The sequence below is a fragment of the Salvelinus sp. IW2-2015 genome, linkage group LG36, assembly GCF_002910315.2.
Source record: "Salvelinus sp. IW2-2015 linkage group LG36, ASM291031v2, whole genome shotgun sequence".
In the NCBI taxonomy this organism is placed as follows: Eukaryota; Metazoa; Chordata; class Actinopteri; order Salmoniformes; family Salmonidae; genus Salvelinus; species Salvelinus sp. IW2-2015.
This window is the reverse complement of record NC_036875.1, coordinates 5,838,796-5,864,557: the sequence shown is the minus strand read 5'-3', so window position 1 is coordinate 5,864,557 and position 25,762 is coordinate 5,838,796. Positions and strand designations below refer to the sequence as shown.

The window sequence follows — 25,762 nt, the reverse complement described above, 5'->3', positions numbered from 1 at the left end:
GTGTGTGTTGGGTGGGTGGGTGGGTGGGTGGGGGTGTGTGTGCTGAAGTCACACCTCTTTCTGCAGCTGCCCCAGACATCTGTTGTGTGTGTGTGCGTGTGTGTGTGTGCGTGTGCGTGTGCGTGCGTGTGTACGTGTGTGCGTGTGCGCCCGCATTGTATGTCTGTATTAGTATGGTTGCCTGTCTTTGCTAATCTATGTATCGCATGTGTAATGTAATGTGTTTATCTTCCTACCACATCCTACACTTTCTCCATCCTCCCGACACATCCAACGCTCTGTACTCCAAAACATCTTCATCTCTGTCCCCAGGTGTCCCTAAGGGCAGGCGTGGGGAGGTGTGGCTCCTCTTCTCCCAGCAGCACCGCCTGAGACACCGTCTGCCCCCCGGCCGCCACGCCCCAGACACCCCCTACCAAGACCTGCTGAAGCAGCTCACGGCCCAGCAGCACTCCATACTAGTTGACCTGGGTATGTGCACGTGCATGCATCCACACACACACACACACACACACACACACACACACACACAAACAAAGACACACATGCACGCTGGCACGCATGCATTTGCACACACACTTGCACACACACTCCACCAGGACCTGCTGAAGCAGCACACTGCCCAGTAATACTCCATGTGTGCGCATGCTTGTGTATGCACTAGAGGAGGCTGGTGTGAGGAGCTATAGGAGGACAGGCTCGTTGTAATGGCTGGAATGGAATTAATGGAAAGGTATCAAACACATAGAATCCGTTCCATTTATTCCATTCAAGCCATTACAATGAGACCATCCTCCTATAGCTTCTTCCACCAGCCTCCTCTGGTACATACACAAGCATACATACACACACAAAAACAAACACACACCAGTTGATTGATTGGTGTATTTATTTCTTATTTGAATGAATTCAATAGGTCGGACGTTCCCCACCCACCAGTACTTCTCAGCCCAGCTGGGTGCAGGGCAGCTGTCCCTCTACAATCTGCTCAAGGCCTACTCTCTGTTAGACACTGAGGTGGGCTACTGCCAGGGCATCAGCTTTGTGGCAGGTATCCTGCTGTTGCACATGAGTGAGGACCAGGCCTTTGACATGCTCAAGTTCCTGATGTACGACCTGGGCTTCCGCAGACAATACAGGCCTGACATGACTTCTCTACAGGTAGGGGGATGGATGAATGGATGGGAGGGAGGGTGATGTTTGCTGGACCTCTAAGAGGACATTTCGGTAATGCTTTATTTAAAAGCCCAGTTTAAAAAAAAATATTATAATAATTCTGGTACTTTAATCTAGTATTCACCTGGTGTTTATATGGTATTACCTAAGAAACTACAGGTAACTGCCAACATAATGGAAACACTTTAGTAAATAAGGGATAAAATGATATCTCTCTTACGCACCTGCTGTCTTGACCTCTGAATGCTCGGCTATGAAAAGCCAACTGACATTTTCTACTGAGGTGCTGACCTTTTGCACCCTCTACAACCACTGATATTATTATTTGACCCTGCTGGTCATCTATTAACGTTTGAACATCTTCAAGAACTCTGTAATCTCCACCAGCACAGCCAGAAGAGGACTGACCACCCCTCGGAGCCTGGTTCCTCTCTAGGTTTCTTCCTAGCTTCCTGTCTTTCTAGGGAGTTTTTCCTAGCCACCGTGCTTCTACATCTGCATTGCTTGTTCTTGGGGTTTTAGGCTCCGTTTCTGTATAAGCACTTAGTGGCATCTGCTGATGTAAAAATGACTTTATAAAATACATTTGATTGAGTGATTGGTTTCCTTTATTTAGGCAGTTACCTGTATGTGATAACAATGACAACTTGCTAGCACTTTCACCACAAATAATTCAACACAATAACATCCTGGCACAAATGGTACATAGTGACGCTTGTGTCAATGAATCATTGGCCACTCATGTCGGGGCTTGTTCCACTTTTGCGAGCTCTGTTCAGTTATTTTTTTCCTTTTTGAAATACAGAAGCTAGGGCAACAGTGGGTAGGAGTAGGGTTCCATTCCTCTTGAAAATCAAACAATCTCACAAGGGCTTCTCACCTGTGAAGTAGGACGATGATGAATTTATTTGTTTTTCTTAAGGATCCCCAGCTATTCTTTCTGGGGTCCAGCAACATTAAAGATATTACGTAACATTAAAGAACATTAAAAATATTACGTAACATTTCAGTTCATGACACTTCTCCCAACACATTAGGTGTGTTCCCTCAGGCCACCGCTCTACTATCACATACAGCAAACAATAACCAAACCTTCCAAACTGTACTGTTCGTTCTGTTAGTCTTGGCTATACAACTTTACTAGCTTAGCCATGTGACCTGTTCTGACTGGTAAATGCACAAGCAGGCGTGGTAATGTTTAATCTATCTGGCAACTCAGGGCTGGTTTATGGCCAACCACTGCCCTCTCAGGCCTTTAACTGTGTTCTTATTGGGCTCTGCTAAGGCCAACCCAAAGTTCACACAGGTCGAATGTTTCTCTCCATTGTTTCTTTATTTGTTCTCTATTGGCTAGCAGTGTTGACAAACCTTCCGCTGTTAGTAACTGGGTGGGTTTAACATTTGATTTGTGATTCTTTCTAAGCGCTCGCTAGGTTCAACTATCGGGACTATTCTGTCAGGGCTGGAGCATGCTTGCTTCAGTTTAGGGTCATTTTCGGGTCTTCATCTGTTGTTATTCTCTTCTCTAAGGAGCCGTGTCGGGGTGAGGAAAGTAAGGTATCTGATCGTCCGTCTACTTTTAGGAGACGGCGTGGTTGGTAGCCGTTTATCTTGTTAGCTACCCTTTCTGACTGTTTTGTGTGGAGTAGGAGTAAGCTATCATCAAATCAGCGGTAGGCCTATGCAGTCAGATGTTCAGGAGTAATAACTATGTAAAAACATCTAGCCAGATCCTGCATGTATGCATCCTATATGTGTACTATGTTGTAAGTGTGTTTCAAGGCTGATGTCTGACTATGGCCATGTCCAAATAACTGTACATTGTACTCTGGGAATGAGAAAATATAAATGTTTTAAGTATGCTTTAAATTCCAGGTTGTTACACTCATTTTGGTTCTTTATCTCGTACGAATTCGCAAAATGAACGAATGCCGGGGAACAAGAACAATTGCACATTGGAAGATGCCTTTTCAGTAAGGATGAGCCTAGTATGTTGGTATTTTTGGAATAAACCAAACATTCCTGTTTTGCCCATGGGCGGCAGAAATATTTTTTAAGCATAATTTAGATATTTTTCTAATTAGCATTTTTGACATTGGGTAGGCTATTTGTTAGTTATAGATGTACTATGCAGAAATCGCTTCGCCATTTCCTGGTTGCTAAAATTCTAATAGTTCGGTTTAGTCAGTTTAGGTGGCAAAACAAGCAAGTGTAGTGTAGAGAATAATTGTACCATCTAAACCGCTGTGAAATATGTTTTCCATAACCAAAAATATTGTATTTTCAGCTGTTTGAAGCTGGTATTCAAAACCAAACATGAAAGATGCAAAAATTTTACTTAAGAACGGGAAGAAGCTAAAATTAGCACACATAGAACAGATCTACCGCTTCTTAGACTTGCTTTGAATTAGAATGACAGATCTACTGTATAACTCAAATTTCTATGTGAATTTGGTCGGTTCGCCCAAAAAGTTACTCATTGCAGCTTTAACTTGTCTATAATTAGATACAGTACACGCAGCTTCTCTTCTGTCATTACTTGATGCTGTATAATACTAAATAAAGCTAAATAAAGCCTTGCTCATCAGAATGTTGATGATGCGGTGATTCTATCGATTTATGACAATCTACTTGCCATCAGTAAAGCTTTCTCTTGCATTTCTGCTTCTCTCATGAAGCAAAGACGTTTAGGGACCGGGGATATTTTCCGTGCAAAATTTCCAAATTACAGAACATCATTTTTGTTGAAAAGCTCTGAAAATTTATCAAACATGTTTCTGATAGAATATGCATCCAAGATGAACTGAAATACTATGTGGTTGAAAGTGAAATACTGTCAGCTTTTATGTTGCGGGGGGGAGCCAGTTTAGGCTACACAACATGGTCACTATGCATGAATATTCTCAAGATGAAAGAAATAAATCATACTTCTCCACTCTTCTTCCAGAGACAAAATGTACATTTGTTCTATAATTTTACTGCATTAATCACTTCTTTCTGCAGGAGTTAATATTATAATTAGCTAGATGTATTGCTGCGGTCAGTGTCCAGACTTGAATAACTATTCCAACTATTTTCTGTTCCCATCTGAATTTCAAAGGTGATACTATGCAATCTGAGCCTGTGCAGACTGCAAAAAAAACAACAACAGTAAACGGGATAAGATGTTAACATGCCACGTTATCCAGATCAGCATATCACAAGCATCTTATTCAGGTTTCTCAAAACCAGGATACGAGCTTATTGTAAACGGGATATGACGTTCAATTTGACAAAGGTCAAATAGTGTGGTGTGAAATGGAAATGTGTTTTTTTGCTTATCCCACTCCCCCTGAGACAGAACGGGGTCACAGCCAGGGGTCAACTATTATTGATGGCAACTCTGGAGCAATTAGGGTTTAAGTGCCTATCAACAGATTTTTCACCTAGTGGGCACGAGGATTCAATCTAGCAATGTTCCAGTTACTGGCCCAACACTCTAACCGCTAGACTACCTTCTTCCCCAACTCAAACAGAATACTTGAGTATCCCAAATAATAACGGGATATTGAGGTGCATGTAATCCTGGTCAGTATGGCCGTGTACAAACACCCGTATTCTAAATAGTAGGCATTTTTGGTGTGCGCTAATAGAAAGTGTGGAAGTATATGACATTTTGGAAATTGTGCAGGGTTTAAATGCCAGGGTTTCATACTCATTTCAGCTTTTTATCTAGTAGTATTTTCTGCACACTATTGAGGAAGAGTAGAGTTTTTCTAGACCCATGTGTGTTTGACAACAGCTAATAATCACATAAGGTGACGTGCTGTACCAAAATGGATGAATGGCAGGAAATAATGTAATTGTGCATTCTCAGTATGGATGAGCCTGGTACGTTGATGTTTGTTGCTTACTGCATTCATTTTTACTAAACGGTGTGTAGTGTGATTAGTACACAGTATGTAGTTTTAGTAAGTAGTAGGCAAGACAGATTTCGGACACAGCCTCTGGCTCTCTTGGGTACATGTTGAATGAAAATGTTGATAGTCTGATCTGATTGTGGCCCCTGCATAGCCAGATGTACCTGTTTTACAGCTGTATCTGCCGCATGTCTACCACAGATATGTACTGATCTGTGTGTCTGTGTGTGTGTATATTTCAGATTCAGATGTACCAGTTGTCCAGGCTGCTGCACGACTACCACAGGGAGCTGTACAACCACCTGGAGGAACACGAGATCTGCCCCAGCCTCTACGCAGCCCCATGGTTCCTCACACTCTTTGCCTCCCAGTTCCCACTCGGATTCGTCGCACGGATATTTGGTAAGCAACTGATTATACAGTAGGAAGTATGTGCGGATTCATTGATGTTTTTCTCGACAGACCTTGTCACACATAGCCACTGAACATTTGTATGTGGATATTTTTGAATGTCCCAGGTGTGCCTAGGGCTGTTACGGTAAACTCATTACTGCCACACCGGCGGTCACGAGTCATGACGGCAGTCAAATTCCACGTGACCGCTTAGTCACGGTAATTAGGCTTCTCCAAGCTCTGATGCTGCTGATGGCCTACCAAACTTGCTAACTGCCTGGTACTCAGCACTCTATTGTCCCTCTAATCACTCTGACATCAATGCAAATGTGAATCGAAAATTGAATCAAACACTTCATGAGAGCTCATGTTGTGCAACATTTCTATAGGCTATACAATTGCGTGAGAAAACAAGAGTTTCGTCCTCTATTAAAAATTGGAGGATCCCATCAGCTTTCTATAGGCTAGGTCTTCTATATTTATTTCTCAACGTTCCTAATATTAAGAATGTTATATTTACAACAGGAGTATAGCCTACCTGGCTAGCATGAAAACAAACCACAGGGAAAAGCGTCCTCCATTCGCTGTTTACATTGCATTTGGAAAGTATTCAGACCCCATGATTTCTTCCACGTTTTGTTAGGTTACAACCTTATTCTAAAATGTATTCAATCTTATTTTTGCATCAATCTACACACAATACACCATAATGACAGTTTTTTTTATTTGTGCAAATTTATGAAATATCACATTTACGTAAGTATTCAGAGCCTTTACTTTGTTGAAGCACCTTTGTCAGCGATCACAGCCTCAAGTCTTCTTGGGTATGACTCTACAAGCTTGGCATTCCTGTATTTGGGGAGTTTCTCCTATTCTCTGCAGATCCTCTCAAGCTCTGTCAGGTTGGATGGAGAACGTCGCTGCACAGCTATTTTCAGGTCTCTCCAAAGATGTTGGATCGGGTTCAAGTCTGGGCTCTGGCTGGGCCACTCAATGGCATTCAGTCACTCCTGCATTGTCTTGGCTGTGTGCTTAGGGTCGTTGTCCTGTTGGAAGGTGAAACTTCCTGACTAGTCTCCCAGTCCCTGCACCTGAAAAACATCCCCACAGGATGATGTTGCCATCATCATGCTTCACCGTAGGGATGGTGCCAGGCTGCGCCTTCTTCACCACGCTGTCTGTGTGGTTGGACCATTTCAGTTTGTCCGTGATGTGTACGCTGAGGAACTTAACTTTCTACCCTCTCCACTACTGTCCCGTCGATGTGGATAGGGGGGTGCTCCCTCTGCTGTTTCCTGAAGTCCACGATCATCTCCTTTGGAGCTCTGTCAAAGTGACTATCTGGTTCTTGGACACCTTCCTGACCAAGGCCCTTCTCCCCTGATTGCTCAGTTTGGCCAGGCGGCCAGCTCTAGGAAGAGTCTTGGCGGTTCCAAACTTTTTCCATTTAATAATGATGGAGGCCTCTGTGTTCTTGGGGACCTTCAATGCTGCAGATATTTGTTGGTACCCTTCCCCAGATCTGTGACTTGACACAATCCTGTCTCAAAGCTCTACGTACAATTCCTTCGACCTCATGGCTTGGTTGCTCTGTCAACTGTGGGACCTTATATAAACAGGTGTGTGCCTTACCAATCAATTGAATTCACCACAGGCTGATTCCAATCAAGTTGATTAAAAAAATTCTCAAGGATGATCAATGGAAACGGGATGCAACTGAGCTCAATTTCGAGTCTCATAGCAAAGGGTCTGAATACTCAAATAACTAAGGTATTTCTGTTTTTTATTTGTAATAAACTTGCAAACATTTAAAAAAACCTGTTTTCGTTGTGTCATTAAGGGGTATTGTGTGTAGATTGATAAGGCTGTAACGTAACAAAATATGGAAAAGTCAAGGGGTCTGAATACTTTCCGAATGCACTTTCTAGACAGGTGGATGATAATGGTCCATTCTAAATCAAAACAAATTTCACACACACATTATTAAGTACATGTAAAGACCAGATTAAATCAAGAATAGTCTAATGGGTGACCATATTAGCCTGTCACTTGTGAATTATATATTATCACCGAATGAAGCACAGCTAGTAAGGCAAGAAACAGCGTATGCCTCTTTTGTTTTTGACTTCATATCATAGTCGCACACCTCATGTAGCCTAGCCTAAATGTTTTGATAAGCTTTGTATCACAACTAAAGTGGCCAAATAACTTCATAAAATGAAGCAAATTAATCCACTTTACAACCGGTAATAGAGCATAATTGGCATATGCAGCGTGTGAGTTTTAAGTTTGTGGAAGATTATTTTCACCATAAAAATACACCTTTATAATTAAAGCATTGCATGCATTATCACATTTGTGGTCACTTTTGAGAAGGGTGTTTTCCTGATTAATTGGTTGCATTTTGGAACATTCGCACTTGTAACTTACTGCAGTGTGCGCATTGCTGTGCTTATAATGTGAAAAAATTGCCTAATAGTTTATTAACATTTTAAGCTAAACGTTCTGATCTGTTGAGTCAGTCACATTGCTATAAAAAAAAAAGTAGTGGTTGTATTCATTTGGGATCTATCGCATCCCAGAACTGTCCCAGACTATTTTTGGAATATTTCTATCTCGCATAGAATAGGTCAACTTTTGTACTAATGGGGATACAGGAGTGATTTTATCATGTAAGTCTTGGTGGGGCAAACAAAAAAAATTGATTTATGAGGCATGCCAGCAAAGCCATTACATAGCACAACACTAAACGATACATTAATTGCGCTATAACGGTAACAAACGGTGCCCACAAACTGGTAGGGCCTACATAAAGCTGGCCCAACAGCAGAGCTTTCTTTTCAGCACCATGGAGTGAATCCTTACCACTGCTACACTTGGCAATCAGCGGAGCCTTGTCTGGCAGCGAAACAGTTCATTCAGCCTCATTTACTGCCATTTAAAAAAAAACATAGCTGATATGGCTGACTTGCTTAAACAAATGTGCTTTCTACTGACAATTGAGATATACAAACTATGGCATAAGAGAACGACGAGCAGATGAGAGGCAATCCGTAATTTTGATTAAGACAATGAGCGAGCTAGGACGGACGTACTCAATATAACTATTTGTTCAGACAGAATTCAGAACATGGGCTGTTCTTACAGTATTCTCCCTGTACACCAAGTCAGAACCATAGGATAAATAAAGGGGGCACATAAGCAGACATTGAAAGCTCTTACAATATTCAATAATTACATTTCTCTAAAACAGGCTATAGGCTACATGTGGACCATCAAGTCAGAACAGTCAGAACAAACTATGAAATAACACATATGGAATCATGCAAAGCTGTCGTCAAAGAAAAGGGTGGATACTTTGAAGAATCTCAAATATAAAATATATTATGATTTGTCTAACACTTTTTTGGCTACTACATGATTCCATATGTGTTATTTCATAGTTTTGATGTCTTCACTATTATTCTACAATGTAGAAAATAGTAAAAATAAACAAAAACCCTGGAATAAGTAGGTGTGTCCAAACTTTTGTCTGCTACTCTATATATTTGTTTTTGCTAAACAGGTGGGGCTCTGCTGTTCGTTAGGCCTACTCATCTTGTTGGCTGACGAATAGTAAATGTGGACAGTTCTTCCAACATCTTCAATATGCGCCTCGGAATTCGATAACGTCGCGAACAGTTGCATCCCGAAGTTTCTGTCTTCACTTGTAGCCTGTGAGAAGGACCCGATCATGTGAAGGGCATTGGCTAATAAGAATTGAGATATCTGAGCGAATTATAAATATTATCAGCCCAAGGGCACAACGACCATTGGCCCCAAAAGGCATACCTTTTTTAGGGGGCATTACGACCACAAAAGGGATGCCACTGGGAAATTTGAGGCATTATCAAATGCTTGTCAAATTGTGAATGAGAGAAACAAAGCAGAGCAGAGTTTATGCCTTTCATGCAACTTTTTTCAAATCATGCAGCCTTAGAATGTATAAAAAATCTAAACATATAGCCCAACGTTTGTATCACAACTAAAGTTGCATAAATAACTCTAATTAAGCATATAGGAGGACCTGTTTCTTTGTTAACCGCTCAACACAGAATAGCCGCATGTGCGCACTCCCTCAAATTGTTTGGAGAAAATATCCTTTCTATTTTATTCAGCTTTGTTCAATTGTGTTCTTCATACTATAAAATAATGCCACGGAATTCTAAGCAAATCTTGTCTGCTAAATGAACTAGTGTAGCCCACAGCGATATGGCATAGCCAGATCAGGTGTAGGCTATATTGCATGTAGATGTTCCAAAGTTCTGCATCAGTGGCTTGTAGGCTGTGTGTGGAAGCCAGGAGATGCTAAATGTGTTTATGTTAATTAACGGTAATTTACCGTGAGACCGGCAGTTCTTTGTTTGACAATCACTGGCAAATGTCATGACCGCCACAGTCCTAGGTGTGCCACTGTACTTCCTCAATTGTGTGTAAACCTGTGGCTTACAGTCAGTTTCACACCCTTATCTTCACACTATTTCACTCACATTGAATCAGAATTACATTGAAGAAGAGAAGCTGTTTGCTGTTTTTCCTACCTTCTCTGTTCTCTCTCTCTCTCACACACACACACACACACATTCAGCCCTTGTCTCTGTGTTCTGTCATAGATATCCTATTCGCCCAGGGGAGTGAAGTGATCTTTAAGGTGGCTCTGTGTCTACTGAGCAGTCACGAAGGGGAGATAGTGGAGTGTGATAGCTTCGAGACCATCGTGGACTACCTGAAAACTACAATTCCCAACCTCACCCACACCCAGATGGAGGAAACCATCTCAAAGGTACAGATGGGGGGGAGACATTTAAAGTGAGCATTCACTGTTGGTGGTATATAGTGAATAGGGTGCCATTTGGGACGCACACGTGTAATCTTGGGATGCACAAAATTGAGATTCTCCATTGAAGCGCTTCGGAGTCCAAGACTAGGTTTAATCTGGGTCTGGGAAACTGGCCCTACATTTACATTATATGGGACCCTTGAGTAAGGCACTTAACACTGAACTCCATAGATGCCGTGTGTGTGTGTGTGTGTGTGTGTGTGTGTGTTGTGTGTGTGTGTGTGTGTGTGTGTGTGTGTGTGTGTGTGTGTGTGTGTGTTGTGTGGTGTGTGTGTTGTGTGTGTGTGTGTGTGTGTGTGTGTGTGTGTGTGTGTGTTGTGTGGTGTTGTCTCGGGGTTGCAGAGCAAAGAGACACATTTTCATTTCAACGAATGAACAATAAAGCACTATTCTATTTGATTATGTAGCCCTATTGTGTAGCTCAAACCCATGAGTGCTCATGATGAGTGCAGTGCTTGTGGACATAAGCGCTTAAAAATGACTTTGGCCATAAATATAGAGAGAGGTTGTGGAAGAGGCAAGCCACTAGGGCCTGCTCTGTTTTATGACGACAATCCATAACAGAGCACATGACACACACCCTGCCCAAGGGGGACTGTAAAGACCTTTTTGTGGCTCTTGGTTTGCTTTTTTAATAGTACACACAGACTGTGCTTATGTCTTATGAGTAGCAGATCTGGGTTCAAATGTTTATTATAAGGTCGTGAGTAAACTCCAGCACTGATTTTATTTGTATTTTTCTTGTTTTTTCTACTTATTACCTGACTGTACAGGTGTGGGGGATTTTGATTTTCTCTTCGAGGTTGCCAGGTGTTTGACACAGAAGTTGATGTTTTTCAACTCTGGGTTGCCAGGTATATATACTTTGTAATTATGTGGGTTGCAGGTGTTGGACATGGACATCTCGAAGCAGCTACATGCGTATGAGGTGGAGTACCACGTGCTGCAGGACGAGACGGTGGATGCTGTGCTCCAGTCAAACAACTCAGACCGCCTGGATAAACTGGAGAAGACCAACAACCAGCTGAAGAAACAGAACATGGATCTGCTGGAGAAACTACAGGTGGGAAACTGGCTCAATTCAATTCAAACTTTATTGTTTCCTCAGGGCAATTCACTTTGCAGTCCAGGAGTACATAAGACACAATATAGTCCAAAAAGCCATCTTACCCCAGATTCTATTCTATTCTACTCTTTACATTATGAATATCCCAGAAAAAGAAAGAGGAGCACCCAAAATGTCAGCAATGATCTTTGAGGTTCAATGTAGGGGCAAACAGACAGGCTTACATTTCGGTGTGTCAGATGCCTTCCTCAGAGATGCTTATCTTGTCAAGTGTTATGGGTTAAGATGTCCCTCCGTTGTCCCTCTGTTTCCCTTTGTATGCAAGCTGTCTGGTACTACGCTCACAGTATATACAGTACACACAGAACATAGAAATGAACATGTTTTGGAGTCGATATGCACTGCTTCAGTCTGCCAGTAGATGTCACCAGAGCACAACGCCAAACACAGTATAAGAAAGATAAAGGAATGAGTCTCAATTCGCCGTCCAAGAAATTCTCCCTTTTTAATCCATACTCTAGACCATTAAAAGTCTGTCTGTCTGCAGATGAGGTCACAGCTGAGGAATCGCAGGGATTAAGGATTGACACAGATTTGGAGAGTGAAACCCCTTAGTAAATGTTAACAGGAAACAGAGAACGTACTAGTCTTAATGTTTCTACTGTGTTTTTAAGCAGGCACACACATGCCAGATGCACACACACCCAAACAACACAGCCACTCAGTCAATCATTTACCTACTACATTGTCCCATGTCATTATTCTTCTAAAAACATGGTGTAAATCAAGGGCGTCAAACTCATTCCACGGAGGGCCGAGTGTCTACAGGTTTTAGTTTTTTCCTTTCAATTAAGACCTAGACAACCATGTGAGGGGAGTTCCTTTAGTAATTAGTGACCTTAATTCATCAATCGAGTACAAGGGTGGAGCGAAACCCCGCAGACTCTCCGCCCTCCGTGCAATGAGTTCGACACGAGTTTGACACACCCTGTATTAGGGCTGTGAATTGCCAGGGACCTCACAATACAATATTATCACGGAACTTAGGTGCCAATACGATATGTATTGCGGTTCTCACGATTATATATGTTATGTATATGTATATACATACACTTAGGTTGGAGGCATTAAAACTACATTTTCAACCACTCCACAAATTTCTTGTTAACAAACTATAGTTTTGGCAAGTCGGTGAGGACATCTACTTTGTGCATGACACAAGTCATTTTTCCAACAATTGTTTACAGACTTATACTTTTAACTTTCACAGACTTTCACTTATAATTCACTGTATCACAATTCCAGTGGGTCAGAAGTTTACATAAACTAAGTTGACTGTGCCTTTAAACAGCTTGGAAAATTCCAGAAAATGATGTCATGGCTTTAGAAGCTTCTGATAGGCTAATTGACATAATTTGAGTCAATTGGAGGTGTACCTGCGGATGTATTTCAAGGCCTACCTTCAAACTCAGTGCCTCTTTGCTTGACATCATGGGAAAATCAAAAGAAATCAGACAAGATCTCAGAAATATAATTGTAGACCCCCACAAATCTGGTTCATCTTTGGGAGCAATTTCAAAATGTCGAAGGTCCCATGTTCATCTGTACAAACAATAGTATGCAAGTATAAACACCATGGGACCACACAGCCATCATACCGCTCAGGAAGGAGACGCCTTCTGTCTCCTAGAGATGAACTTACTTTGGTGCGAAAAGTGCAAATCAATCCCAGAACAACAGCAAAGGACCTTGTGAAGATGCTGGAGGAAACCGGTACAAAAGTATCGATATCAATCTATATTGATATATCCTAAAAAAAGGCTGCTATATCGACATAACCTGAAAGGCCGCTCAGCAAGGAAGAAGCCACTGCTCCAAAACCGCCATAAAAAGCCAGACTATGGTTTGCAACTGCACATGGGGAAAAATAACTTACTTTTTGGAGAAATGTCCTCTGGTCTGATGAAACAAAAATAGAACTGTTTGGCCATAATGACCATCGTTACGTTTGGTGGAAAAAGGGGGAAGCTTGCAAGCCGAAGAACACCATCCCAACCGTGAAGCACGGGGGTGGCAGCATCATGTTGTGGGGGTGCTTTGCTGCAGGAGGGACTGGTGCACTTCACAAAATAGATGGCATCATGAGGCAGGAAAATGATGTGGATATATTGAAGCAACATCTCAAGACATCAGTCAGGAAGTTAAAGCTTGGTCGCAAATGGGTCTTCCAAATGGACAATGAACCCAAGCATACTTCCAAAGTTGTGGTAAAATGGCTTAAGGACAACAAATCAAGGTATTGGAGTGGCCATCACAAAGCCCTGACCTCAATCCTATAGAAAATTTGTGGGCAGAACTGAAAAAGCATGTGCGAGCAAGGAGGTATACCAGCTCTGTCAGGAGGAATGGGCCAAAATTCACCCAACTTATTGTGGGAAGCTTGTGGAAGGCTACCCGAAACGTTTGACCAAAGTTAAACAATTTGAAGGCAATGCTAACAAATACGAATTGAGTGTATGTAAACTTCTGACTCACTGGGAATGTGATGAAAGAATTAAAAGCTGAAATAAATCATTCTCTCTACTATTATTCTGACATTTCACATTCTTAAAATAAAGTGGTGATCCTAACTGACCTAAAACAGGGATATTTTACTAGGATTAAATGTCAGGAATTGTGAAAAACTGAGTTTAAATGTATTTGGCTAAAGTGTATGTAAACTTCCGACTTCAACTGTACATGGCCAAGATGCTCAAACGTTCATAGATGACCAGCAGGGTCAGATAATAATAATAATCATAGTGGTTGTAGAGGGTGCAACAGGTCAGCACCTCAGAAGTAATGTCAGTTGGCTTTTCATAGCCAATCTTTCAGAGTTAGACAGCAGGTGCAGTAGAGAGAGAGTCGAAAACAGCAGTTCCGGGACAAGGTAGCACATCCGGTGAACAGGTCAGGGTTTCATAGCCGCAGGCAGAACAGTTGAAACTGGACCAGCAGCACGACCAGGTGGACTGGGGACAGCAAGAAGTCATCAAGGCCAGGTAGTCCTGAGTTATGGTCCTACGCCTCAGGTCCTCTGAGAGAAAGTGAGAAAGAGAGAGATAAAAAGATGGAGAGAGAGAATTAGAGGGAGCATACTTAAATTCACACAGGACACTGGATAAGACAGGAGAAATAATCCAGATATAACAGACTAATCCTAGCCCCCCGACACAAACTATTGCAGCATAAATACTGGGAGCTGAGAAAGGAGGGGTCGGGAGACACTGTGGTCCCGTCCTACGATATCCCCGGACAGGGCCAAACAGGCAAGATATGACCCCACCCACTTTGCTAAAGCACAGCCCCCACACCACTAGAGGGATATCTTTAACCACCAACTTACCATCCTGAGACAAGGCAGAGTATAGTCCACAAAGATCTCCGCCACGGCACAACCCAGACAGGAAGACCACGTCAGTGACTCAACCCACTCAAGTGACGCTCCCCTCCTAGGGACGGCATGGAAGAGCACCAGTAAGCTAGGTACTCAGCCCCTGTAATAGGGTTAGAGGCAGAGAATCCCAATGGAGAGAGGAGAACCGGCCAGGCAGAGACAGCAAGGGCGGTTCGTCGCTCCAGTGCCTTTCCGTTCACCATCACACCCCTGGGCCAGACTACACTTTAGCACGGACAACTTCTGCCAGTCTGCACAGCGCAATTCAACCCAGAGCTTATCGGACTTCTTTTTCTCCATATCCCCGGATTCCTACCGCAAGCTCTGAACCTCTTCACCTGGATCATCGCAGCTATCTAGCTGCTATCCAAATGGCTTCTCCTGGATAACGTCTCTGTCCTGAAGCAAGCACCAATTAGCCTGGAGCTAGCCTATGCTAGGCCCATCTCCCGGCTAGCTGAAGAGGTCCATCAGTCACTCATTGGGCTACAATACCTATTTTGCCAATTGTCCTTTATTGTTAAATAAAGGTGAAATAAAAAAAAACACTCAATCATAGGACCTACTGAAGAGATGAGTCTTCAATAAAGACTTAAAGGTCGAGACCGAGTCTGCGTCTCTCACATGGATTGGCAGACCATTCCATAAAAATGGAGCTCTATAGAAGAAAGCCCTGCCTCCAGCTATTTGCTTAGAAATTCTAGGGACAGTAAGGAGGCCTGCGTCTTGTGACCATGGCGTATGTGTAGGTATGTACGGCAGGACCAAATCGGAAAGATAGGTAGGAACATGTAATGCTTTGTAGGTTAGCAGTAAAACCTTGAAATCAGCCCTCGCCTTAACAGGAAGCCAGTGAAGAGAGGCTAGCACTGATGTCATATGATCAAATATTTTGGTTCTAGTCAAGATTCTAGCAGCTGTGTTCAGCACTAAGTGAAGTTTATTCAGTGTTTTATCCGGGTTGCCGGAAAGTAGAGCATTGCAGTAGTCTAATCTAGAAGTGACAAAAGCATGTATTAATTTTTTTGCATCATTTTTGTACAGAAAGTTTCTGATTTTTGCAATGTTACGTAGATGGAAAAAAGCTGTCCTTGAAACAGTCTTGATATGTTCGTCAAAAGAGAGATCAGGGTCCAGAGTAACGCCGAGGTCCTTCACAGTTTTATTTGAGACGACTGTACAACCATCAAGATTAAGATCCAACAGAAGATCCCTTTGTTTCTTGGGACCTAGAACTAGCATCTCTGTTTTGTCCGAGTTTAAAAGTAAAACATTTGCCACCATCCACTTCCTTATGTCTGAAACACAGGCTTCCAGGGAAGGGCTTCACCATGTTTCATCGAAATGTACAGCTGTGTATCGTCCGCATAGCAGTGAAAGTTAACATTATGTTTCCAAATGACATCACCAAGAGGTAAAATATATAGTGAAACAATAGTGGTCCTAAAACAGAACCTTGAGGAACACCGACATTTACAGGGTTTTAGAGACAAACTGATATCTTTCCGACAGATAAGATCTAAACCAGGCCAGAACCTGTCCGTGTAGACCAATTTGGGTTTCCAATCTCTCCAAAAGAATGTGGTAATCGATGGTATCAAAAGCAGCACTAATGTCTAGGAGCATGAGGACAGATGCAGAGCCTTGGTCTGACGCCATTTAAAGGTAATTTACCACCTTCACGAGTGCAGTCTGCTATGATGGGGTCTAAAACCAGACTGAAGCGTATACATTGTTTGTCTTCAGGAAGGCAGTGAGTTTCTGTGCTACCGCCAGCTAGCGGCAGCTCATATATTTACCATTGCGCTAGGTTTGTTAAAATAGAGCCCAAAGTATCAAGATAATGTAATCCAAAGTAATTTCGCAATATGTAACTATTGATTTATTCCCCCATCACTACCATCTATGCACCCATCCCATGTTTTAATTGTCTAAAATCATCCATTCTCCTCTTCTTTCTCCTAGGCGGCACGTCAGAAGATCCAGAGCCTGGAGGCCACTGTGGAGAATTTCCTGTCACGCGAGTCAAAGATGAAGCACATGATCCGCTCGCTGGAGCAGGAGCGCCAGTCCTACCAGAAGACTATTGAGCGCATGCGCTCCTGCCTGCCCCAGGACGCCCTGGCTGACGTGGAGATGACCCACATGGTCAAGCCTGCCCAGGGGCCAAACGGCAAGGCCAAGCCCACCGCCAAGAAGCCCTAATGGGGGAAGAGTGGAAGGCAAAGGTGAGGGAGAGACTCTGGAGAATGGACAGGTAGATGGATAAAACTGACATAGAGAGAGGACTCTGACGATGGATGAATAGATTTTCTGAATTTGAAAACCAAACTTTATTGGGACTATTTACATTTGTGAAACTGTTTAGCCATACATGTTTAGGCCCTGTAATTGTGTCTGTATGTGTTGTCGTTTTAAGACAGGTGGTGTAGTTCCTATGTGATGTGTCGCCATTTCGACAGACACTGACAGTATGGCGATGTGGTCTGTTTTGAATGTGCTGTGTGCGCGCCTGCGTGCGTGTGTCTGTGTGCGCTCACACAGGAAACAAGAAGAGTATAAAGAAGCTTCACACTCTGTTAGGCTGGAGAGCAGACTGAGTTGAATGTCACTGCTCACACACCACAAACAGCTGACATCATGGGACAGACACTTTTTCATTATGTTCCAGGACAGTACACACACACACACTGTCTCCAGGACTTTCTCTCTTCCTTCGTACTGTTTTATCCCACCTTCACATCTGAGTCATGTTCTCCAATGATTCTGATTGAGAAGAGAGAACAAGTAAAAAGAATGATAAAAAAATGAAATAAGCTCTCGTCTGATATCGACTGTTAAACGCTGACCTGCCTGCAGCTATAAAAAAAAAATGTATATCTTAAAAAGTTGAATGTTGAATATTGTTGCAAACGGTGTTACACTGTTCATTTTTTTGTATTGTGAACCGAAAGCAATTACTGAAAGTTGACCAAGTGGACATGTAGCATATTTGGGTCTTTGTAATATGGATGATTTCTATTATTTGCTTTCTGAAATGTTGAAACAATGTTTATTTTTGATTGTCAATCTGTCAATCGTGTGTGCACAATGTAGGAACTGTTATGTTTCACAGAGTTGATACAAATACGAACGGCACTCCATGTGGAAATTCTTTGAATTAGGCTACTGCAGCCGATCCACACACGTTAAAGGTTGACGAAGCCTATCCGACATGGTCCCTCGTCATCAACTAGCCCGTAACCATCGAGGTGATGGTTTTACCACAACCCTTTCACAACCAATCAACACACATAGAACTGAATGGTGATGTTCTTCTATAGCTACTTCAAATTAAGCAGCATATCCCACATTTCACCAAAAAATATAAATAAATTGATACGTTTTTAGTTAGGATAAATCAAGTCTAATCAATTTAAGAAACCTTTTTAAAACTGAAACACAATTACAATTCGCATTTCCTGATGTGCAGGAAAATCCTTGCGACAACAGAGTGGTCAAATTAAGATATTACATCTGTATGACACAGGCTTCACTTATTCCACGGTTCTTAGTCGTGGTGGTGGAAATTGCTTATGTAATGCTTATTTCTTTTTCATATCAGTGCTTTTCTTAGGGTGGGTGTTGGTTGTGGTTGCTTTGTTATCTGCCTTAATGTACTCTCCTGTACTGCCTTTGGAACCAAAGAGGTTTTAATGCTTTCGTTGCTAAATGGTTAGCAACCAGAAGTGTATTATAATTCACGCAAGTGTTTTTTTTCTTCKATTTAATCAAATGATCACTGTTACTATTTCAGCGCTGTTTTTCAACACTGTCAGTGTTTAGTTGTTTCAAAATGTTCTGTGTTTTCATGTGTTTCAACGCTTTGTGTTTTCATGTTAAACAAGCTAAAAAGAGATCTAGTTCTGGGTCATACAAAGACATCCGTCCTTTTGCTATCTAGAGATTCATGTCTTACAAAGATGCTCCATTGGAAATGTAGGCTGGCCAATCATCATCGATCATCAGAGAATGAACTAGATTAAAGTCATGTTCTTGTGTTAACTCATAAGTGCCAAATAAAAGCATGAATGCAGTCTTCCTTATCTACCCTGAATCGGAGATAAGCTTATGACCGTGATTGAGGGTGATATATGGGAAGCCCTAATGGCTGGCTTGAGTGTTTGCAATGTTCATTATCTTACTGTTGCGTCTGTGTAGGTAGCCTACATCATCGCATAGTTCAATCACTACTACGGAATAACGCCGATTGTGTTTTAATTCATGTCGATTGCCTGTTTTTGTTGAAATGAGGCCTCACAAAGAAAAATGTCACGTGTACTTCAATAAATCACACCTTGACTGCCTTTTTCTATTCACCTGTCTCGAGTGGTTGCTTTCACTTAAAATAATTGTAAATACATTTTTAACTGCATTGTAATTTCAGAAAATGTCCATAATATATCTGCATGAATCAAATCTAATATTATTTGTCACATGCGCYGAATACAACAGGTGTGGACCTTACCGTGAAATGCTTACTTACGARCCCTTAACCAACAATGGAGTTCAAAAATTGTTTARAAAAKATTWACTAAATAAAGTAAAAAATWATAAAWAAGTAGCACAATWAAATAACAATAAYGAGGCTATATACAGGGGGTACTGGTACCGAGTCGATRTGCGGTGGTACAGGTTAGTCGAGGTAATTTGTACATGCAGGTCGGGGTAAAGTGACTGCATAGATAATAAACAGCAGTAGCAGCAGTGTAAAAACAAAGGGGGGTCAATGTAAATAGTCCAGGTGTCCATTTGATTATTTGTTCAGCAGTCTTATTGCTTGGGGTTAGAAGCTGTTAAGGAGCCTTTTGGACCTAGACTTGGCGCACCGGTACCGCTTGCCGTGCGGTAGCAGAGAGAACAGTCTATGACTAGGGTGGCTGGAGTCTTTGACAATTTGGGCCTTCCTCTSACACCTCCTAGTGTATAGGTCCTGGATGTCAGGAAGCGTGACCTCAGTGATGTACTGTGCCGTACRCACTACCCTTTGTAGCGCCTTACGGTCGGATGCAGAGCAGTTGCCATACCAGGRTGTGATGACACCGGTCAGGAGGCTCTCGATGGTGCACCTGTAGAACTTTTTGAGAATCTGGGAACCCATGCCAAATCTTTTCAGTCTCCTGAGGGGGAAAGGTGTTGTGCCCTCTTCATGACTGTCTTGGTGTGTTTGGACCATGATAGTTTGTTGGTGATGTGGACACCATGCAACGTAAAACTACTGACCCGCTTCACCCGTCGATTGGAATGGGGACATGTTCGGCCCTCCTTTTCCTGTAGTCAACGATCAGCTCCCTTRTCTTGCTCACGTTAAGGGAGAGGTTGTTGTCCTGACACCACACTGCCAGGTCTCTGACCTCCTTCCTATAGAGTCGTGCTTGGCCACGCAGTCGTGGGTGAACAGGGAGTGCAAGAGGGGTCTAAGCACGCACCAGGAAGTCCTGGATCCAGTTGTAGAGTGGGGTGTTTAGTCCCATGGTCCTTAGCTTATTGATGAGTTTTGTGGGCACTATATCGTGTTTAACGCTGACCTGTAGTCAATGAACAGTATTCTCACATAGATGTTCTTTTTGTCCAGGTGGAAAAGGGCAGTGTTGAGTGAGATTGAGATTGCGTCATCTGTGGATATGTTGGGGCGGTATGCGAGTTGGAGTGGGTATAGGGTTTCCGGGATGATGGTGTTGATGTGAGCCATGACCAGCCATGAAAGCACTTCATGTCTATCGACGTGGGGGCGATAGTCATTGAGGCAGGTTACCTTTGCTTTCTTTTGCACAGGGACTAGAGAGCACAGCTGGTGCTCTCATGCATGCTTCAATGTTGCTTGCCTCGAAGCGAGCATAAAAGGCATTTAGTTTGTCTGGTAGGCTCGCGTCACTGGGCAGCTCACGGCTGGGTTTCCCTTTGTAGTCCGTAGTAGTTTGCAAGCCCTACCACATTTGACCAGCATCAGAACTGGTGTAGTAGGATTCAATCTTAGTCTTGTATTGATGCGTTGCCTGTTTGATGGTTCATCTGAAGAAATAGTGGGATTTCTTATAAGTGTCCGGATTAGTGTCCCACTCCTTTGTCCGGATTAGTGTCCCACTCCTTTAAAGCGGCAGCTCTAGCCTTTAGCTCAGTGTGGATGTTGCCTGTAATCCATGACATCTAGTTGGGATATGTGCGTACAGTGTAGGGACGACGTCGTCGATGCACTTATTGATGAAGCCGGTKACTGAGGTTGTATACTCCTCAATTCCATTGGATGAATCCCAGAACATATTCCAGTCTGCAAAACAGTCCTGTAGCATAGCATCCGCGTCYTCTGACCACTTCCGAATTGAGCTAGTGACTGTTACTTCCTGCTTTAGGATTTGCGGGTAAGCAGGAATCAGGAGGATAGAATTATGGTCAGATTTGCCAAATGAAGGGCGAGGGATAGCGTTTCTCCCCTCTGTTTATACATGTGACATGCTGGTAGAAATCAGGTAAAACAGATTTAAGTTTTGCCAACTCTCTTGGTAGATAGTGTGGTCTACAGTTTATCATGAGGTACCTCAGGCGAGCAATACCTCGAGACTTCCTTAATATTAGACATCGCGCACCAGATAGACACACACCCCCACCCCTAGTCTTACCAGACGTAGCTGTTCTGTCCTGCCGATGCACGGAAAAACCAGCCAAATGTATATTATCCATGTCGTTGTTCAGCCACAACTTCAAATACTGCGTTATAGTGTATGCTGCCAAAAATTGGGAAATTATGTTATATTCTTCCTGTGTAGATTAAGATAACGAGGAGCCAATGCGACATATGTCTCAGAAAATGTACCTCAATCCAGGGATGAGAAATACGTTGTACTCCGAATTGTCCCATTATGTGTGTGCTCCTACACATGAAGACCGGATGTGGGAGTATTGTATTTAGGCCTTTGTGGCTATCCGCCCAACTGCAAACAACTAAATGACCAAACAATGCTGGAGCTAGCAGGCCCAGATGGTCAATGCTGCCGGTCAGAGATTAGAAGCTAGATAAGGTAAGCTGCCTCTGCCTCAAGGTGGGTAACACAGACAACACCTGTGTGCTTACTCTTACTTAGACTTCTTGGGCACATATTTCTATCAGGTCATGGACATGTTAGCCAGGCCTATGAACCTAGTGTAGCCTACAGTGGGTCCTCCTTTAAAAGTTGCAGCGTACTGCGGCGCAGAATTCTATGGCACGTTATTTAAGTGTGAACCACTGATACCATTAATGCTAGTTACTGCTAGTTTGACCACTAGAGGGCATCTTTGAGAAGCATTTGATAGCCTTCAATAATGGCTGTACTAGAGAATGCGGACACGCGGGAGACCGGGGTTCAATTYCCTGACGGGGAGGAAGGAGTAGRCTGTCCTTGTAAATAAGAATTTGCTCTTAACTGATTCCATATGTGTTATTTCATAGTTGTGATGACTTCACTATTATTCTGAAATGTAGAAAATAGTAAAAATAAAGAAAAAGCCTGGAATGAATAGGTGTGTCAACTTTTAACTGGTACTTGCTTAATTAATTTGATTGATATTATGGTGTTTCTATTCCATGAAAAACGGAAAACCCTCTGGGCCCCCTGCCCTCGTGCCTTCGTGCCTTGAACCTCGCACGCTTTCAGTGGATACAGCTGGAGAACTGTAAGGCAATCCCATTGTGCGACACTCCGGAGCCATGATCAATATGACCAAGATATATTGTCCTGCTAATAACAGGGTTAATAATATATCTGTGAGAATATCCAACGGGCTTTTATATAATTCAAAATTAATAATAATCGCTTTGTTTAAAAAATCTTATTTTGGAGATGATTTAGTTTTCAAATAACCTAGAGTGAGTGAGAAAAAGGCCATTCTTGAACATGGGGTGAGACATTCTCACTAATTTGTAAATAAAGCCAGTTATTTATTTCTGCTTTTAGAGGAGAGAAACCAAAAACCTACAGTCATCTCATGGGTCTCCCAGTCGAGGCCAGCATGGGTATTGAACCAACATCTGTAGTAACACAGCTTGTACTGCTATGCAGTGTCTTAGACTGTTGCACCACTCAGGCGCTGTACAATGTGACTGGTTGGGAGTGGCCTACAGTAAGAGCAAAATAATCCTAACAAAATAAAATAATAAAAACCTTAGTGTAACAACAGTTGTAGTAAGTAATACTGAAGTCGTGCACAATTATCAGTTTCTATTTAGGTTTATGCCGCCCATTCATTGTCAGTTAGAGACACAGTAGGACCCAAAAGCATAATCAGTGCTCTAACTCCCCCTAAACCACAAATTACCTCTAAGTCCTGCACCGTAAGATCGCAGTTTTGAAAGGAGGAACCACTGTATGTGATGTCAACCGCTCTGAGATCTAGAGCTAGTTGTTTCCCTACCCAGAATGTTGCTTGTTGCACCCAGAGAGGGACAAGACTTGCCTGGGGACCAGATGGGTGAATTTCTAAATCCACCATCTGGGACATTTCAGTGTTTGATTCTGGAAATGCTCCTCTCAGGTTCTCTACAAGCCGGAATGACATTTGAACTTACTTCCGGTTGTCTGTGTGGTTGGTCCTTATGTAGGAAGGAATCGGAGACGATTTATCCACAGGAAAGTTTATTTAACCAAGTTTTCAAAGCCCCGGTAGTGTGTTCTGATTTCTATCACATGAAGCATGTGTACGCGATGTAAATACACATGCATACTTGCCGAGCTCGTGCACGTGTTTACATGGCTTCTCAGTTGTCTGGTTAGCTGTARCCTAATATTAATGACTTAATTAAGACTGGGTCTAAAGGCATTCCATAGGGACTGCATAAAATGAATTAATGGCCTAAATACTGTACCTGCTAGCAGCATGTGTTCCGCGTCTGAAGCAGCATCTATAAGCGGTAGACGGTTCTGATTGGAAAATCGCCGTTTGCGTCGCCGAGCAGTGAACAAAAAGTATTAAATCCAGTTTGGACAACCCCACCCAAATCAAAATCTAATATGGATGCCAATGTTTTGTTCTCGCTGTGTGCACACACATTTCCCCTACTTCCTGTCTGGATAAACACAGTGGCCTATTTGCAAAGCTGATTAGCTAGGACAAACAGGTGTGAAACACAGACAGTTGTGCATGCCAAGTGATTCCACAACATGGAATCCATGTTTGGTTTTGATTTGGAGGGGGGTAGTAAACAATGATTTTCTAATCAGCACTGTCCACAGAGCTACTCTCTGACAATGTGGGTAACTGTTATAAATATATATATATATATATATATATATATATATATATAYACACACACACACACACACACACACACACACACACACACACACACACACACACACACACACTCTGAATATTCTGTATGACAAGAGCCTTTGGAATTATTACAGCTCTCAGAGTTCTGTGGCCTTACTGCTGGTTTGCACAGAATCAACATTCTTACCTGACATACAGTACAGTGTTTCTGAGAAATGCTAGTTGGAAACATCTGTGAACAACATTTTGCAACCTTGCACTCAGACACCGATTTTTGTCAAGAATCCATTCAAGCTGATTTTAAGACACCAGCTACCTAACCTATAACATATACTGAGTGTTCAAAACATTAGGACCACCTTCCTAATATTGAGTTGCAACCCCTTTTGCCCTCAGAACAGCCTGAATTCTTCGGGAACATGGACTCTATAAGGTGTTGAAAGCGTTCCACAGGGATGCTGGCCCATGTTGACTCCACTGGTTCCCACAGTTGTGTCACGTTGGCTGGATGTCCTATGGGTGGTGGACCATTCTTGATACACCCGGGAAACTATTGATCGTGAAAAACCCAGCAGCGTTGCAGTTCTTGACACTCTCAAACCGGGACCTACTAACATACCCCGTTCAAAGGGACTTCAATCTTGTGTATTGCCCATTCACCCTCTGAATGGCATACATACAGTACACAATCCATGTCTCCAAAAATCCTTCTTTAACCGGTCTCCTCCCCTCATGTACACCGATTGAAGTGACATCAATAAGGGATCATAACTTCCATCTGGATTCACCTGGTCAGTCTGTCATGGAAAGAGCAGGTGTTCTTAATGTTTTGGACATGCATACATACAGTGGGGAACCAAATTATTGACACCCTTGATAACGATGAGCAATAATGAGCACATCAAATAAGTATAAATACTGAGCTTTATTGTATGCAAAAAAATTGGGAAATTAATTTATTTTATAGTAATACAGTTGCACAGACAAAGAGGTTTTGTTTAACAAATAAATATTAAAGATGAAAGATTCTTATAAATAAAGGAGTTAAAAAAGTGTATTATTTGGTCCCAAATTCCTAGCACGCAATGACTACATCAAGCTTGTGGATATCATAAGGTGAATGCACCAATTTGTAAGTCGCTCTGGATAAGAGCGTCTGCTAAATGACTTAAATGTAAATGTTGTGGCTCTACAAACTTGTTGGATGCATTTGAAGTTAGTTTTGATTATTTTGTGCCCAATAGAAAGTAATGGTAAGTAATGCATTGTGTTATTTTGGAGTCACTTCTATTGTAAATAAGAATAGAATGTGTTCATAAACACTTTTACATGAATGTGGATGCTACCATTTAAAACATTGTTATGCTCTTATCCAGAGTGACTTACAGTAGTGAGTGCATACAGATTGATACATGTTCATACTGGTCCCCCCTGGGAGTCAAACCCACAACCCTGGCATTGCAAGTGCCATGCTCTACCAACTGAGTCACACGGGACCATGATTAGGGATAACCCTGAATAAATCCTGAGTAATGATACAGAGGGTCAAAGAGCATACCCCCAAGACATGTTAATCTCCCCTGTTAATTGTAATGGTGGAAGGTTAGCATGTCTTGGGGGTATGATCT

At 42.3% G+C, this 25,762-nt stretch overlaps 1 protein-coding gene across 2 annotated transcripts in view; it reads left to right on the top strand.

Annotated features, from left to right (window-relative positions):
* tbc1d4 (TBC1 domain family, member 4) overlaps positions 1-19,207 on the top strand; it is a 128,607-nt gene extending 109,400 nt beyond the window's left edge. For both annotated transcript variants that reach the window (XM_023981807.2, XM_023981806.2), the window contains 6 exons: positions 313-471; positions 917-1,161; positions 5,318-5,477; positions 10,121-10,290; positions 11,234-11,410; positions 16,815-19,207. In XM_023981807.2, coding sequence (XP_023837575.1) covers positions 313-471; positions 917-1,161; positions 5,318-5,477; positions 10,121-10,290; positions 11,234-11,410; positions 16,815-17,054 — 1,151 coding nt within the window. In that variant the 3' untranslated portion in view covers positions 17,055-19,207. The remainder of the gene's footprint in view (positions 1-312; positions 472-916; positions 1,162-5,317; positions 5,478-10,120; positions 10,291-11,233; positions 11,411-16,814) is intronic.
* The last annotated feature ends 6,555 nt before the right edge of the window (positions 19,208-25,762 follow it).